This window comes from Microcaecilia unicolor, chromosome 9 (genome assembly GCF_901765095.1).
Source record: "Microcaecilia unicolor chromosome 9, aMicUni1.1, whole genome shotgun sequence".
NCBI lineage: Eukaryota > Metazoa > Chordata > Amphibia > Gymnophiona > Siphonopidae > Microcaecilia > Microcaecilia unicolor.
Genome location: NC_044039.1, coordinates 128,700,080 through 128,718,431, shown reverse-complemented (window position 1 = coordinate 128,718,431; position 18,352 = coordinate 128,700,080). Strand labels below are relative to the sequence as shown.

Genomic DNA, 18,352 nt, shown 5'->3' with positions numbered 1-18,352 from the left:
CCTGAGCCCTAAATGCCACCCATTGACTTAGCGGTAAGAGCTCATGCGTTACCGATGCGGTAACCGTCCAGTGCAAGCCAACTGCCGATTACTGCCAGGAACGTCCCCGTGGTAGAAAATAGAAAATTATTTTCTACCACATGTTTTGGGCATGCACCAAACTCAGAATTACCGCCAGGTGCATGCGCTAGCCAGGCTGTAATGTCAATCTGACATATGCAGGCCCTTTCGTGCCTTTGTAAAAGGGCCCCCCAAGTTTGATCTACTAAAATTGGCACATTCTGAGAAGTTCCAAGAGAAAAGGACATTTCCCTGGTAAGTGAACACTATTTTCCTTTGTGCTTTGGGAACTTTAAGATTGGGGTTTAAAGGAGGAATTGTAGGTTAGTGATAGGAAAAATAAAAATATACAAATCAAATTTTATCAACTAATCTCTATAGTCTTCCCCTTAGTTTTAAAAACTTTGTACCACAGCATTAACAGAATCTAGCAGGCACTGCAGGATCTAGTTTAGTCTTCCCTAGGACAACTCTTCATTTATAGTCAGGTATTGTAATTAGGGTAACAAGCAAGGAGTGCTCTTACAGAGTTTTAAATACATTTCATTACCATCTAAAGAAGGAAACACTAAATCATACAATATACTATATAAACTAAAAGACATTTTTATATTAGGCTAATATTCTTAATTCTGTAGCAAGTTATAAATTATTGAAAAACTCAAAAACACTAAGATGGAGTCAGCAGTCCAACAGCGAGGGGGTACTATCCAGTCTTTTGCATTGAGTGTCACATGCAAAAGACTGGATAGTTGGTGAGATGTAATATGTGTGTGCCCGATGCAAAGAGCTCCTAGCTCTCAGAGAATGTGTTTGTTCTCTTGAGGCTAGAGTAGCAGACTTGGTGGAGCTGAGAGAGACAGAGAGGTACATAGAGGAGACCTATAGGGATGTTGCAGAGAAGTCCCACCTCCACTCTGGTAGCCCCTGTGCTACCTTGGAGAAGGGAGGTCACCTAGAAGGACAGCATCATCCTGGAGAAGTAGGAAGTACTCCTGTAATCAGGACCTGCCCACCAGGGGATGTACTATCCTCTCGCACCGAGGATATGTCTTCAAGTGCTGCCCAGGAGGGAAGGGTTAGGACAGCTGTTGTAGTTGGTGATTCGATCATTAGGCATATATATAGCTGAGTGGCTGGTGGACGCGAGGATCACCTGGTGACTTGCCTGCCTGGTGCGAAGGTGGCGGACCTCACGTGTCACCTAGGTAGGATTTTAGATAGTGTTGGGGAGGAGCCGGATGTCTTGGTACATGTTGGTACCAATGACATAGGAAAATGTGGGAGAGAGGTTCTGGAGGCCAAATTTAGGCTCTTAGGTAGAAAGCGCAAATCCAGAACCTCTAGGGTAGCATTTTCTGAAGTGCTACCCGTTCCTTGCACAGGGCCCAAGAGACAGGCAGAGCTCTGGAGTCTTAATGCGTGGATGAGACGATGGTGCAGGGAGGAGGGTTTTAGATTTTTTAGGAACTGGGCAACAGTCTGGGGAAGGGGGAGCCTATTCCGAAAGGATGGGCTCCACCTTAACCAGGGTGGGACCAGGCTGCTGGCATTGGCACTTAAAAAGGAGATAGAGCAGCTTTTAAACTAGAAACAGGGGGAAAGCTGACAGTCACTCAAAAGCGCATGGTTCGGGGTACAGGAGCCAACGAGAGAAGGAAAAATTCTAGCCCTAGTCATTAGTGGAGCGCATGATCTGGTGCAGGACGAATGGTGCTGGGGCCGCTCGATAACAGTGATTATAATATGATCAGATTTGATATTAGCTTTGAAGTAAGTATACATAGGAAATCAAATACATTAGCGTTTAACTTTAAAAAAGGAGACTATGATAAAATGAGAAGAATGGTGAAAAAAAACAGAGGGTCAAAAATTTACATCAGGCATGGATGCTACTACTACTACTACTATTTAACATTTCTAGAGCGCTACAAAGTGTACGCAGCGCTGTACAAACACAGAAGAAAGACAGTCCCTGCTCAAAGAGCTTACAATCTAATAGACAAAAAGTAAAGCATTTAAATTTAAAATATTTAAGCAGTCAAGCACAAGAGAACAGTCACAGAAGGACAGAAGATGTTGAAGGGTGGTCAGTGTGATTAGGTGTAACTCTGGTTGGAGTAGTGGGAGAAGGTGATAGAAGAATAGAAATGGGTGAGGTAAAGTAATGAGTGGGTTGATAGGGAGGTTATATAAGACATGTCACTCTAGGGGTGGGTGGGTAGAGGGGTAGGGTGGGTAGGATTAAGTCTAAAGCAGGAGAAGGTATTCTCTGCAGCCTATCTGTGAGATGGAAAATGCTCTCTGAAGCTGCTGCTATAAGTTGTTAGTTTTCTCTCCCTGAAAGAGATCCAAGCCACACCCACGAAGTTCAAACTGTCAGTGGGGAGGGTGAGGGGAGGAAATGGCAGTGCTTGATGAAAAAGAGAGCTCAGTTTGATAGGAGATATACTATAGGATGCTGTTCAAAAACACCTGGAAGCCCAGGCCAAATATATTCTGTGTATTAAAAAAGGAGGACGGAAGACCAAACAGCCTGCGTGGTTAAAAAGTGAGGTGAAGGAAGCTATTAGAGCTAAAAGAAAATCCTTCAGAAAATGGAATTGACTGAAAATAATAAGAAACAGCATAAGGAATGTCAAGTCAAATGCAAAGTGCTGATAAAGAAGGCTAAGAGGGACTTTGAAAAAAAGATTGCGCTGGAGGCAAAAACATATAGTAACATTTTTTTTAAGGTATATTAAAAGCAAGAAGCCAGCAAAAGAATCGGTTGGACCGCTAGATGACCGAGCAGTAAAAGGGGCGATCGGGGAAGACCAAGCCGTAGCGGAGAAATTAAATGAATTCTTTGCTTCGGTCTTCACCAAGGAAGATTTGGTTGGGATACTTGTGCCAGAAATGGTATTCAAAGCTGACGAGTCGGAGAAACTTAATGAATTCTCTGTAAACCTGGAGGATGTAATGGGGCAGCTCTACAAACTGTAGAGTAGCAAATCTCCTGGACCAGATGGTATTCATACCAGAGTACTGATAGAACTGAAAAATGAACTTGCAAAGTTATTGTTAGTAATATGTAATATATCCTTAAAATCGAGCGTGGTACCGGAAGATTGGAAGGTGGCCAATGTAACGCCGATTTTTAAAAAAGGTTCCAGAGGAGATCCAGGAAATTATAGGCCAGTGAGTCTGACGTCAGTGCCAGGCAAAATGGTAGAGACTATTATAAAGAACAAAAATACAGAGCATAGTCAAAAGCATGGATTAATGAGACAAAGCCAACATGGAAATCTTGCCTAACCAATCTACTACATTTCTTTGAAGGGGTGAACAAACATGGATAAAGATGAGCCGGTTGATATTGTGTATCTGGATTTTCAGAAGGCGTTTGACAGAGTACCTCATGAAAGACTCCAGAGGAAACTGGAGAGTCATGGGATAGGAGGTAGTGTTCTATTGTGGATTAAAAACTGTTTAAAAGATAGAAAACAGAGAGCAGGGTTAAATGGTTAGCATTCTCAATGGAGGAGGGTAGTTAGTGGGGTTCCCCAGGGGTCTGTGCTGGGACTGTAGCTTTTTAACACATTTATAAATGACCTACAGATGGGAGGTAATTAAATTTGCTGATGACACACCTTTTCCATACCTTTTCCGGCGATGGGAAGGCGGTAGAACGAGAGGGCATGAAATGAGATTGAAGGGGGGCAGACTCAAGAAGAATGTCAGGAAGTATTTTTTCATGGAGAGGGTGGTGGATGCTTGGAATGCCCTCCCGCGGGAGGTGGTGGAGATGAAAACGGTAACGGAATTCAAACATGAGTGGGATAAACATAAAGGAATCCTGTGCAGAAGGAAGGGATCCTCAGGAGCTTAGCCTAGAATGGGTGGCAGAGCTGGTGGTTGGGAGGCGGGGCTAGTGCTGGGCAGACTTATACGGTCTGTGCTAGGGCTGGTGGTTGGGAGGCAGGACTAGTGCTGGGCAGACTTATACGGTCTGTGCCAGAGCTGGTGGTGGGAGGCGGGACTGGTAGTTGGGAGGTGGGGATAGTGCTGGGCAGACTTATAGGGTCTGTGCCAGAGCTGGTGGTTGGGAGGCGGGGATAGGGCTGGCCAGACTTATACGGTCTGTGCACTGAAGAGGACAATACAAATAAAAAAGTAGCACATATGAATTTATCTTCTTGGGCAGACTGGATGGACCGTGCAGGTCTTTTTCTGCCGTCATCTACTATGTTTACTATGTTACTATGTAATGTGAGCAAGTGCAAAGTGATGTATGTGGGAAAGAGGAACACGAATTATAGCTACGTCATGCAAGTTTCCACGTTAGGAGTCACGGACCAAGAAAGGGATCTAGGTGTCATTGTTGATGATACATTGAAACCTTCTGCTCAGTGTGCTGCTGCGGCTAAGAATGCAAATAGAATGTTAGGTATTATTAGGAAAGGAATGGAAAACAAAAATGAGGATGTTATAATGCCTTTGTATCGCTCCATGGTGCGACCGCACCTCGAATATTGTGTTCAATTCTGGTTGCCGCATCTCAAAAAAGATATAGTGGAATTAGAAAAGGTGCAGAGAAGGGCGACGAAAATGATAAAGGGGATGGGATAACTTCCCTATGAGGAAAGGCTAAAGTGGCTAGGGCTCTTCAGCTTGGAGAAAAGGGCTGAGGGGGAGATTTGATAGAGGTCTATAAAATAATGAATGGAGTTGAACGGGTAGATATGAAGCGTCTGTTTACGCTTTCCAAAAATACTAGGACTAGGGGGCATGCAATGAAGCTACAATGTAGTAAATTTAAAACGAATCGGAGAAAATCTTTCTTCACTCAACGTGTAATTAAACTCTGGAATTCGTTGCCTGAGAATGTGGTAAAGGCGGTTAGCTTAGCGGAGTTTAATAATGGTTTGGACGGCTTCGTAAAGGAAAAGTCCATAGACCATTATTAAATGGACTTGGGGAAAATCCACTATTTCTGGGATAAGCAGTATAAAATGTTTTGGGATCTTGCCAGGTATTTGTGACCTGGATTAGCCACTGTTAGAAACAGGATGCTGGGCTTGATGGACCTTTGGTCTTTCCCAGTATGGCAATACTTATGTACTTATATATATGTACTTATGCACATTTACATTCTTTAAAGCTTTCTTATATTCCAGGTAGGGTTCTATGGTCTTTACAGGTCTCCCACACTATACTAGATCTTCAGGGTAATGGACCCATGAAAGGACTTTCTTTTGGTTATCTCTGTATCTGTGGAATGATCTGCCTAAAGTAATTCAAGGTGAAGCTAATTTTAAATTTTTTAAAAGTTTTATTAAAGATGTTTTTATTCATGCAGGCTTTTGAAACTCGAGTGACTATACTAGGGGGTGGCTTCGGCAATTCTGCGGCACACATGCAGTGAAGTGTTACTAGGCTTGGATTCTGTGATGAATGATTTCTCGACTGACTGATTAGGCTTTCCTGTCAAAGAAATGGTGTTCTTTTTCTTTAGTTTTAGATGTAAATTGTAAACTACTTTGCACTGAATAAGATAAGCAGCATATTCAATTTAATAAACATAACTGCCTGTTTACTTAGCTTTCTCTAGCTGGAGCTGATTGTTGGTGCACACTGGGTAAGTTGTGCTGCACCTGGGAATATCTCCGAACCCACTTCTCTCTAGCCATCTACATTTTTTGCAGCAAAAGAGTTGGTCAGACAAAATTAAGAGGCCTTTTATAGAGCAGCGATAAGCCCGCATTGGACTTAACACACACTAATCTGGAAGTACCACCGGCCGAACGCGGGTGCCGGTGGTAGTTCAAGCCCTGGCGCGCGCCATTTGCCGCACTACAGAAAATAGCTATTTTCCATTGTGGCGCTAACCTGGCGATATTCGGGCAGTGCCACATGCCACCAAGTTAGCGTGAGAGCCCTTAACACCACCTCAGTGGGTGGTGTTATGTTCTCCCCCCATCCCTGCATGGCCACGTGATAAGTGAAATCTTACTGCATGGCCCTGCCATTTTTTGGTCTTTTTACTTTCTGCAGTAAAAAGGGCCACAACGCACGACAAAAAGGGCCCCACCGTTAGCGCAGGGCTCTCTTTACCGCAGCTTGGTATGAGGACCCCTGAGCCAGGATCCCTGAGCCAGTGAGGGAGAACATTCAAATCTCAGACTCTGACTGGCTAACTTCAAAAGCTAAATAAATCCTTTTAATATCAACTGCATTATGTTCTGGTTTGAGCATAAATCAAGGAAAAAAAAAAAGCAATATCTTTAGAGAAATCCTGAATAATTAAATACATCCCCCTACCTAAAAATAAAGGCCCATAAATAGATAGGAAGAAGCATACGACAAACACTATTTAAAATTACTGAACTAAATTGTGTCAAAATGAAAAAAAGGATGTTAAAACCAAATAAAATATTTATAACTCACAAGGCTATGATAGATATTAAGAAATGTAGCAGTTATTTATGAAGTACTAGGTTTACAAGAAAGTGCTACTGCTTTACCCCAGGTTAATACATTATTTACCATAGGCCCCATTTAATGCAATGTGACTTAATCACTAATAATGCATGTTAATAGTATTAGCGATACTGCACTGAAGTAAATCTAGCGCAAAGTACCCAAGCCTCAGAGATCAAAAGTTTCTCATGGAATTCTATCTTTGTGGGATATTGGAAAACTCTTCCAATTGCTCAAAATTGTTAAGAGGCCCTTTTACTAAAGCTTGGTACATGCTAACGGAATTAGTGCATGCTAAGGACTGGATTCAGTAAATGACACTCAAAATTCGACACTGAAAAAAATCAAAGTGCAACTCTGTTAAGGGCAGCACCCTTTAAAGAATTGTGCTTAACGCCAATTCCCGTGTCTAACTTTAGGTGCCAGACTTACGCCTGCTGAAACCTGGTGTAAATGCTGGCACCCAAGTTAGGCTCTCTGAGGCCATATTCTATAATTCTGCAGGCAACATTTTGGAACACCCCTTACACACTCGTGGCCATGCCTTATAGAATAGCATGCAGCCAGATGTGCGCGCAAATTTTAATGAGTGCCAATTATCAATAATTGGTTGTTAGCATCCAATTGTTAATTGGGTTATGCAATTAGAGGCCCTTTTACTAAGTGGCGGTAAGCCCACCGTTGGCTTACCACACTCTAGTCTGGAGCTACCGCAGGCGCAGGCGTTCTACCCCCAGCGCATGACATTTGCGACAGTGGAAATTATTCAGTGGGTTTCCCGGTGGTAATCGGGCAGTGCTGCACATTACCCGGTTACCGCCGAGTTAGTGCGGGAGCCCTTACCACCACCTTAAAAGATGGCAGTAAGTGCCCCCCTCCCCCTGCACAGTCACGTGGTAAAGGGCCCTTTTGCCATAGAGCTCTTCAGCCATCTGCACAACCTTGGAAGATAAAGAGAACAAACGCTTCTACTAATTATAAGTAAAGGCTGTGTGTTTCAAGGACAAAAATACGGGCATGGAATGTCAGGGTCTTTAGCCTGCTCTTCTGGGAGAATTGTACAATGTTTGTTCTTTTTCCTTTAAGCCAGGAAGCATTGTGACACTGGTATTTTTTTTCAGTACTGAACTAGCAGGAGTTAGAAACTCTGAAAGCTTTACGACTCTGACAGAATTCTATTTTACTTGCACAAGTCTCCCATCTTTCGCTGGTCTGAACTCTACTTGGATTTAAAGCAACACTGTGAGCTGCAAGTATACAAATGCACGGGTAATTTGACAGACTGACTTCTGCTTTTTTGCTCAAAGAAGAGATGCATTCAAGAGAAAAAATTTTAACTGAAAATTGAACACTTTAGATTGTGCTTGACTTTTTGAAATGTACTTAGAAATAAGAAAATCACCTTTTTTCCCCCCCCTCACGTAATCTGCCACTTTATCCAATCAATTTCCTCTCAACTTCAGCAAAAAAAGCATTGTGACTCAGAAGCTGTTCTGAGGTGGCAAAGTAGTACCTTGGCACTTCGTGATTTGAAGATGGTTATTTCATTGACAATTGTTGTCCCACTAAGGGGATTCTTCAACTTAGTCTTGCAGGATAGTCCTCTATGTAGTATTTCTAAATGGGGCTCTGTTAAGAATTTGCAAGTGGAAAACAGACAGAAATCCTTGCATGGCCCTTTATGCTACTCTTTTCCAGATTTTGTCACTGCATGAAGCTATGGTGATAAATGTTCCTGTTCCCACAGAAGATTGTGTGCTACTATGCATCTCTGCCAAGCTTTTATTGTTGCTCATAGTGACTAGGGACCACTTTGTGTGAGCCAAAATAGTATTATCATTGGTTCTTTTGCTGTCTGGGTCACATTCTTCTAACAGCTGTAATCAAATCATGGTAGCACACATGTCACCCCTGAAAGATAAGTGGATGACATGATGGAAAGAAGATATTTAGAAGAGAGCACATTCCTTTTTCATCATCGACATGCAAGCGAAAATGGCCTTTTGAGTTTTAGGAAAAGGAAACTTGTATAAGTGAAAGTAGATAGCAACATAAAGCTGAACATGGCATTAGAATTGTCTTTTGAACTGTTTGACATTGCCAAGATAAGGAATGTTTAACAGCATAGTCAGCTCAATGTTGACATCCATCACCAAGGGAACTTATCTACTCTGATTCAGAGGCCATTTGTAGGTTCCACAGTCCTGAATACTCAGACTTTCTTTAGGGAACATGACTTTAATAAGTACTGCAAAGATGCGGAACTCTTTAGAGACACCTTAAGTCCTGAATTGAATCTAAGGTTTGGTGGACTGAGATACTGGTACTCAAGATATTTCTACTTAAAGCTGCCTACTGATTCATATGTGGGAATATGACTCTACCAATATAAATTATTTTTAAATGCAGTTGTGCTGTTGCAGTATTATGCTGCTTCAGCTAGGTTTAGAATAACTGAACAATACTGAGTATCTTGCCATGGACTATGGGCTGCACAAATTTTGGGCTACTTCTCTTGATAATGCACTGTATATTTGTGAGAAACCTGGCCAATTCTTTATATATAGCAGAACTAGCTCCTCTTTGTAATCTGTTGAAAAATCTCTCTTCTTGTTCAACATGCACGATTGGTCATGCATAGAAAAGTCATAAATAGTCTTTAAAGTGCGGTAAATCCAGTTGGTGTAGTGGACTGTGGAGGAAAGCAACACTAAGGTATGGGTGACCAACCCCTCTCAGGGATGCTACCAACTTGTATTAGGACTTGGAATGACTACCAGCAACTCCAAAAGCTGTGGTTCCAAAACTGCTCTGACTTCTATATTTACAGAAGGCAATATTTATGAATTTGCCAGAGTCTCTATAAGGTGGTTGCAGTTGGTTCAGGATTTAGCAGTATGAATATTTAACAGGAAGTGTAATAATGGACCATGTCTCTCCCCTTCTTAAAAAGAAATGCTCTGGCTTTCCATGGTCAGTAAAGCTCAGTTGAAGGTTAGCTGTTTAATCTTTAAGACATTACACTCTCAATGACCATTTTATCTCATTGAGCAGCTGATTCAATATACCTCAGATCCTTTTTCTTTGAACTCTTGGCGCACTTCCACTAGGAGTTCATTCAGTTAGGCGAGACCTGCCATTGTTCTCATGCTTTTTCATGCTATGCCCCTGGTTTCTGGAATAGACTGCCAAAAAAGCTAAGAATGGTTATTGAAGGCCTGGTTTTTAAGCTAAGCCTATGGGATTTAGTCTCAGATGAGTAGGAAATGGCACATTTGTGCTTAATATATGATTACATCTGTTGCTGTGTAACAAAAGTGACAGAAGCAGGTGGCACCTAAAAGATAACCAATATGAGGCATGAGTTTTTGAGGACCAGAGTCCCCTTCCTAGTTTTAATTGTTACTGTGTTTATTGATTAGTATGTTTATATGTAGTTTATTGTAATCTATGGGTTAAAAAGTTTTAAAAACTAAATGTACCTGGCCCTGTTGGTTTTAGGGGCTTCCTGGGTCATCCCATAGCCCAGGTGCTTCATTGGTGACCAGTAGAGTGAATCATTTGAGGTCTGGAGGCATTTTGGGGGTCTCTGGCAGGGCTGGTTTTAGACATGGTGGGGCCCAGGGCAGAAATTAAGGAAGGGGGCCCTGATCCCACCTCCCCCTGATCTCCCCACCTGCATTGCTACTACGAGGTCCAGCCATGTGTTCCCCTTCTCCCCACCACAGTCCATCTCTCTCCCTTCCCCTAATCTTGCGGTCTTCTTTAGAGTTTTTATTTCCCTTCTCAGAGGGGACCTGGCATGGCAGCCATCCTTAGAAGCTGCCTCCGTGTCCCAAAGCTTTCCTTCTCTGCCGCGATTCACCCAGGTAGAAACAGGAAATTGCATCAGAGAGGGAAAGCTTTGGGGCAGCCGCAGGCAGCTTGTGAGAATGACTGCTGAGCTGGGGCCCCTCTGTGAAGAAATAAATTATTAAAGATCGGGAAGGGAGAAGGGGAAGAGATGCCTGGACCGTGGGGCCCCCTGGAGCTGTGGAGCACAGAAACAACAAAGAGAGTCCAAAATCTCCCGCAAAAGAACAAGAAAGCAACAAAGCAAGCGGAAGATATTGTCCGCTTGTTTTGTTGCTGTGGAGCACAGGGCAGCTGCCCTGCCCCCCTCCCCCACAACCTTCCCCGAGGCTGCATGACTGAGGAGTGAGTGAGTTTTTACTGGCTGTGTGCGAGTAAGAAAAGGGCTGGATTTGGCCTGTGAGAGGAGGCTCCAAGTGTGCGTAGTTTTTTCTGCTTCCACAGTAACGCTCCCAAGCTGACGGAGCCTAGATTTGAGATGTGCCTCAGCAAGGCACCGTGGGTAAAGCACAGTGCTTTCCCGCTACCGTGGAGGGTCCTCCAGGACCTGGATTGGAGGTGTGGAGGCCATGGCCTGACCCTGTTGGAGACCAGGTAAAGGGTCTGGTGGCCCAATATTCTGTTTAGTTTGTTTAAAAAAGTGTTTGTTGCTCTCGTTGGGCCAGGGTTTAAAGGGAACCTCTTTAGGTGGGCTAGTACTTTGAAGTTTTTGGCAAAAATCATTTTTGGAATAAAATGAGGTGGTTTTGATTTGGGTCAGTTCTGAGCATTAATTTTTTTTTGATAGGTTGTTGCTTGGGAGTGTGGGTGGGGTGATGCAGAATTTTATTAGAGTGGACATCACTGGTTTTATTGGGGGGGGGGGTTGAGAGTAATTTATGACAAAAAAATTGTGAACGTCTTTAAATCTGTGTTAAAATATATGAGAAAAGTACAGTATGTGTGGTTTGATGATACTAAGAGAACACATTTTGAACACTTTTCATGGTAAATTTTGTTATTTTTATTAAAAATACAACTTTTCTGCTATTCTCTAGGGAGAAACTCCCTTTCAAATGGAGATTGTGGAAAGTTCAGTTAGGGTCCATGCTTCCAGAGCTTTCTGTGTTCTGAGACCTGATTGGCTACCGGAGGTTGCTGATGCAGTCAGAGTCACCATCTCCCTTAGCAACAGCTTGCCTGGCAGTGGGGAGAGGGGCTGAAGACACCAAACAGTGGGGGAGAGCTCTGACCATGTGATAGAGTTCTGAGCCAAAATTGTTTGAAAGTTAGTTTTCCCTCAAAGGCTTAACTACTTAGGGCAAGATACACTAAACTAAACAAGGCTTTAACGAGCCTTTAACGAACAGTTTTCCTATCCTGGCATGCATTAAAGCCCAATTTCCGACGACGGAATGCAGATGAGCAAATTGTGTAGAAACCCTATTGAAATGAGATGCACTAAAGTTTTCCGCTTGCCCTAACACAGGAAAACTATGGGAAAGCTAATGAGAGGTTTTTACTTTTAAGTTTGTGGCATGCGCAGAGCAGCCAGCATAACGCTTGGCTGCTCTGCGCATGCTTTATGGGCCGATTACAGACGTTTTTAACGAAGGGTTAGTGAATGCAAGTGAGCTGCAACGAACAGCTCATTTGCATTCCCTATCCTTCGTGCATAGCCGTTCCGTACCGATTCGTTATGGAATTCGGTACGGAACGGCTCTTACGAGGACTTTTGTGCATCTTGGCCTGAGTGAAGGTAAAGTGAGATGGAAGTGAAAGGTGTGGGGGGATTTTTTTGTAGAAAAAAATCTGAAACCTGATTTCTTATGACTGTGTCCTGTTTGAAAGTTTTGTAATTAGGACTGATAGCGAGAAACCAATTGTTTGACCTTGTGAAACAGGTTTATTTAAGCGGATTAGCCCCAGTTAAATCCCAAGGGAAACTGGTCTTCAAGGCCTAGGGTTTGGCCTGAAGTAAGGAAACCCAAATCGTGGCAACATTCCATACTACAAATCCCAGGACAAGCAGTTGCTTTCCATGTCTGTCTCATTAGCAGACTATGGACTTTTCCTCCCGGAATTTGTCCGAATTTTTTAAAACCCAGATACACTAACTGCTGTTACCGCTGCAGTGCCCTATATTTGGGTTTAGCAAAGTTTAGTATTAGGGCATTGCAGGTTGTCTAGAAGCTAGAGGCTAGGTTGATATCAGATCAGTCACATTTTCAACATATTTCCCCAATTTGAAAGGAATTCAACTGGTACCAGTGAAAGAGAGCATTCATTTTAAAGTATTATTGTTAATTTATAAGGCATTGAAGTTGGAATCTGATTACTGTCTGAGAACAGTTCTCACGATTTATCAACCTGTCAGATCTTTGAGATTGATGGATGGCGGTCTATCATCTATTCCAGCTTCGTGAAAAATTCATTTGAAGAAACAAGGCAAAAAACCTTTTCTATTGTTGGTCTACAGTTGTGAAACTCTTTGCTGGGGCAGATTAAGCTCACGACAGATGCTAAACCATTTTTAAAACATATATTTATTCTGATTAGCATTTTGGAATTGAGAATTGTAGGGTACATTGTTAGCAGTCTATGAGACAAATTTACTTTGCAGAAGATGGAAAATATTAAGGGGCTCTTTTACTAAGCAGCGTAGGTGCTTACGCATGCCCAACGCACATCAATTTTGAGTTACCGCCCGGCTACCACATGGACCTTGTGGTAATTTCATTTTTGACACTCATCCACTATGCGCACCGGAAAATATTTTTATTTTCTGGCACGGGCTGTAATCGGCATTTTACGCGCATAGACCATTACCGCCTGGTTACCATGTGAGACCTTACCACTAGGTCAATGGCTGGCGGTAAGGTCTCAGACCCAAAATGGACACGTGGTAATTTTCATTTTGCCGCATGTCCATTTTTGGCAAAAATTTAAAAACAGGCATTTTTACAGGTGTGCTGAAAAATGATTCTGTGCACACCCAAAACACGCATCTACACTACTGCAGGCCATTTTTCAGCGCACCATTGTAAAAGGGCCCTTTACTGTTTTAATTGTGATTTGTATGATTCTGTATTAATTTGTTTGGGATTATGTATATTTCCCTGATATCTGCATAATTTTATGTGGAATATAAGGGGTCCTTTTACAAAGGCTCACTAGCGGTTTTAATGCGCGCTAATCATTAGCGAATGCTAAATGCTAGAGACGCCCATAGAAATATATAGGCGACTCTAACATTTAGTGCGTTCTTATTTTTAGCACACACTAAAAACGCTAGTGTGCCTTTGTAAAAAGACCCGTAAATGAATGAACTAAACTATAATTTTGTTTGAATAAGACTTCCTTATTCTTTCTCTTCTTTCATTTTCTATCAACTGCCATGTATGAATGGTTGCTTTCCTATCATTTTATGGCATTCCTTTTCTATTTTCCTTTATTAAATTTATTATGTAAACCATCTTGTGATGCTCGCAGTAAGGGTGGTATATTAAATTGAAATAAACTATAAATCATGCATTCATAGTTCCACTCATGCAGGACCCAAGCTGTGGTAAAAGGGAACCTGGACTAGTGGCAGAGGGTAAAAAAAGCTGAAAAAAGAAATGGCCATGTAGGTAAGTTCAAATTGCCATGTGGCCATTTCAAAAGGGGGGGGGGGAGCATTTACTGCCACCCATTGAGGTGGCGGTAAGGGCTCCCGCGCTTACCCGGCAGTAACCTGCAGTCAAAATGTGGAAATAAATTTCCATAGCACCAAACATGGTGCACGCTGGGGGCCTTTTGCCATGCGCCAACCCTTTAGTAAAAGGGCCTCTATGAGCCTGAAGAGGCCTACATGCAGGACACTTAAAAGTACATGCTTTCTTGTCACCTCATGTATTCTTTACATGTATAGCTCCTGGGGTAATTTTAAAAGAGGCTCTCTACATGTGTAAAATAGAATCCTATGCATGAGAAATATTTTATAAAATAACCCAATGTAGAACAAAGCAGAAATGTCAAATTTTTATATGAACTAAAAAAAAAGGTGAAAATAGTGGAATCATCAACACACTTCCTCATATTATTAGTGGCCTTAATGTGCATTTATGTTTTCCCCCCACACTAAGGCCACTTTTATTGCAGGGGTAAAATGGCCAAAGTTCTGGGTTTTTTTTCTATTAATAGCCACACGATAATGTTCCCATTAGCACATAAACCCCTACCACTACCTAGTTTGTAGTCGATAGGTACTTGCACTCTAAACCTGCGCTAATCGGCATGTGGTAATGCCAACACGCTAATTGATTTGTATGGATGCACCCAACTCTCCATTCCCCCAGACCCTCTCCTCTGCAAAAAAAAAAAATTATATATATTTTAGTGCATGGTTTGCGTCGCACATGCATAAATTACCACAGGATGTGTCCTGCAGTACGCCATTTTAAGCTGCATTAAGCATGCATTTGTGTGTAGTGCAGCTTTGTGAAAGGCCGCTTAGACTGAATATTTATATATATACAAAAAAGCTTTTTCTTAATAAACTGTTCACTTTTGTTATGAATCAAAAAAAATATAATAAAAGGAAAAGGCTCAAATTTAGCAGCTGTAACTAGATGTAAACTGGTTACCCCACTATTATCAATGCCCTCTGTCGATGTGCTTCAAACTTTGCACATTAACTCCCTAATTGTATTAAAGTTACCAAAAATTGTGTACACAATTTAATTGAATAACGAGCTAATTGGCACTTTAACAAGCAACTATTGGCACTAATTAGATTTAATTGGAACTTAATATGCGCAAATTTTGGCATGGGATCCAGGCCTAAATTTTACATGCAAGTAAAAAAAAAAAAAGAGTGCAGAAATGTGAAGGTGGAATGGGGGCATTCCTATCATTTTATGGCATTCCTTTTCTATTTTCCTTAAGTTTATTATGTAAACCATGCAGTAAGAGCAGTATATTAAATTGAAATAAATTATAAATCATGCACAAATGCATAAAATGTATAAATCATGCATTTCATACAAGGGATACACACCTAATTTAGGCATGTACGTTTGGACCATATTTTACTGGTGTAAATGGCCACACCTAAAGTTACACTCAACAAAAAGTAGACACCACATTCACTCAACAACTATTTAAAAGGGGGGGGGGGGGGGGAAGGTCTCATATTGTCACTGGGACATGATATTGATTATCAACACCAAATGAATCGGTGGATCCCACTCATGACTATTCTAATCATCGACAACCCCCCACCTACCTAAATCAGTGTATTGTATCTTTTTATATATAATAAATTGATTTTATCTATTGATTTTGTCTTTTCTTACACACTTCAAAATAAATCATTATTAATTCAAACAGAATGACTGGTGATTGGCACAAAGCTTACAAGACACAGTATCACTTATCTGCAAGCTCATCGGTGAGACTGTGTTTTGTAAGCTTTGTGCCAATTGCCAGTCATTCTGATTGGATTAATTATTGGGCGCTAATTGGCTCATTAAATTGCATGTGCAATTGGGCGTGCACGCAATTTAAAGCACCATTTATAGAATTTGGGGAAATGTGTATATTTTACTTTTCCCATGTAATAAACTATTAAACTGGTAAGTTGCACTGCCAAATATTATTTCCCTTCATAATGGTAAAAATTCCAAACTCACGTTTTAAGTTCCATTTTGATGTAGAAACTCAAATGGTTACAATTAGCATTAATGTCATTTTCTCACTTTTCAGCATGATGGCAAACCATACTGCCACAAGCCTTGCTATGCCACTTTGTTCGGACCAAAAGGTATGCTTTATGTTTGTATAATTTGTCTGTGTTGAAGTTCATCTCTGCTGTTGCTTGTTTGCCTGGCTCCCATGTTTAGACTTTTCAACCTATTTAAAATACAATAATAATAATAATAATAAAAATTACAAAAGGGAGTGTTTTGGACAAAAAAGTTGAAAGAAGCCTAATAGACCTAGTGAAAAAGAATGCCAGTTGGACACAGACTGATTCCTCCAGTGGAGGTGTAGCCTAATGGTTAGAACAATGGCCCAAGAACCAGTGACCACAAGCAGCAAAGGTGATCCAGGGAATGAAGGACAGATGAGAGTTCACCAAAAATAGATTTTATTGAAGAGGGACCCAACTTGGTCAAGTTTTGGCTTTGTTTTGTCAGTGGTTACCAAACTCCTTCAACAGATCCTGAACAGTTCAGTATAAAGGACATATCATCCAGCAACATGCTCTGATGATACACAACGAAAAGCAGTAGTGTCTTCTTCATGTCACATCCATCCAACATTGACATGAAGAAGATGCTACTGCTTTTTGTTGTGTATCACTACAGCATGTATGCTGTGATTGTTTTCTGCAGCATCTGCTCTTTGATTTATACAGGAACTGCATGCTTGATGATATGTCCTTTGTATTGAACTGTTCAGGGTCTTTTGAAGGACTTTGGTGACCACTGACGAAGGCAAAGTCGAAACTTGGCCAAGTTGGGTCCCTCTTCAATATAATCTATTTTTAGTGAACTCTCATCTGTCTTTCATTCCCTGGATCACCTTTGCTGTTTGTGCTGCCTGTGCGTTTATGCAGAGGTTCTTATTCTTTTCTGAGAACCAGGGAAGCCAAGGTTCATATCTGACTGTTGCACCTTATGCTCTTGGACACCTCACTTAACCCTCCATTGCCTCAGGTGCGTCTAGATCATAAATCATTTGGGGATAGGAAAGTGCCTACTTTTCATGAATTTAACTCACCTTGAGCTACAACCAGTGGTGTAGCCCAGTGATCTCCAACCTCCTTTGTGTAAAGGGCTGCAATGTGAATACAAGAAAGCTGTGAGGGCCACTAAAATATTTCAACCTTACACATATAAGCCTATACTAGTTAAATATCACTGAGGGGGTCTTTTACTAAGCTGCGGTAGCATTTTTAGCTCACGGTAGAAATCAGATGGCGGTAAATGCCAAGATTAATGGGCATCTCGGCGTTTACCGCCAGCTGATTTGTACCACAAGCTAATATTGATTCTTTAACACTTAGGGTTACCATATGTTCAGTTTTACCCAGACATGTCCTCTTTTTGAGGACATGGCCGGGCAAGCGGGCGGGTTTTACCAGCCTGCCCGTTTGTCTGGATTTCCGGACAGGCGGGTGGGCCTAGTGGTGTCTTATTCTCCCCTCACCTTACTATACTGCCCTGGTGGTCAAGTGACATCTTCGGGGCAGGAAAGAGCCCCCTCTTTCCTGCCCCTAGTGCCTGCATACTGTTCCTTACTGACGGTCCCGGCGCCGATTCAAAATGGCCGCCGAGAGTTGAAGTCTCGCGAGGCCGCTTCAACACTTGGTGGCCATTTTGAATTGGCACCAGGGCCATAGTCAGCAAGGAACAGTATTCAGGCTCTCTGGGCAGGAAAGAGGGGGCTCTTTCCTGCCCCGAAGAGGTCACTAGACCACCAGGGCAGTATAGTAAGGGGAGGGGAGGATAGGACACCCTTAGGAGGGTGTGATGGGGGGGCAGGGGTGTGTGTGAAAGGGGCAGGGCAGTATGTGAGAGGGGGCGGGATGGGGATGTGAAAGGGGGCAGGGTGGGGTGTGACATGGGTGATGGGGATGGGGCGGGGCTTGTGTCCTTTGTTTGGGGGGAGCAAATATGGTAACCCTAATTACCATTTCAAGGATATACTTTAAAAACTCGCTTTATTTTGTCAACAGTAGTAAATATCATAAATGAGACACCTGAATAACACAATTGAGAGACTGTCTACAGATACTATATCAAATGATTATTAAACATGAAATATTGATTCTGTAATGCAGATAGGATGTATTTAAACTTGCTTAACTGTGGCTTGTCAGCTGTGGCAAATATTAATGAGATATTATGTCTACATATTGTTTACCAGCACAGCATATTGAGGGCCACAATGGAGGACTTTGGGGGTTGCATGTGGCCTGTGTGCCACACGCTGGAGACTGGTGTAGGCA

At 42.0% G+C, this 18,352-nt stretch overlaps 1 protein-coding gene across 1 annotated transcript in view; it reads left to right on the top strand.

Annotated features, from left to right (window-relative positions):
* Positions 1 to 18,352, top strand: part of LOC115477831 (cysteine-rich protein 2) — a 249,759-nt gene that overhangs the window by 156,381 nt on the left and 75,026 nt on the right. The window contains exon 3 of the mRNA XM_030214923.1: positions 16,102 to 16,159. Within this exon, the coding sequence (XP_030070783.1) occupies positions 16,102 to 16,159 (58 nt within the window). The remainder of the gene's footprint in view (positions 1 to 16,101; positions 16,160 to 18,352) is intronic.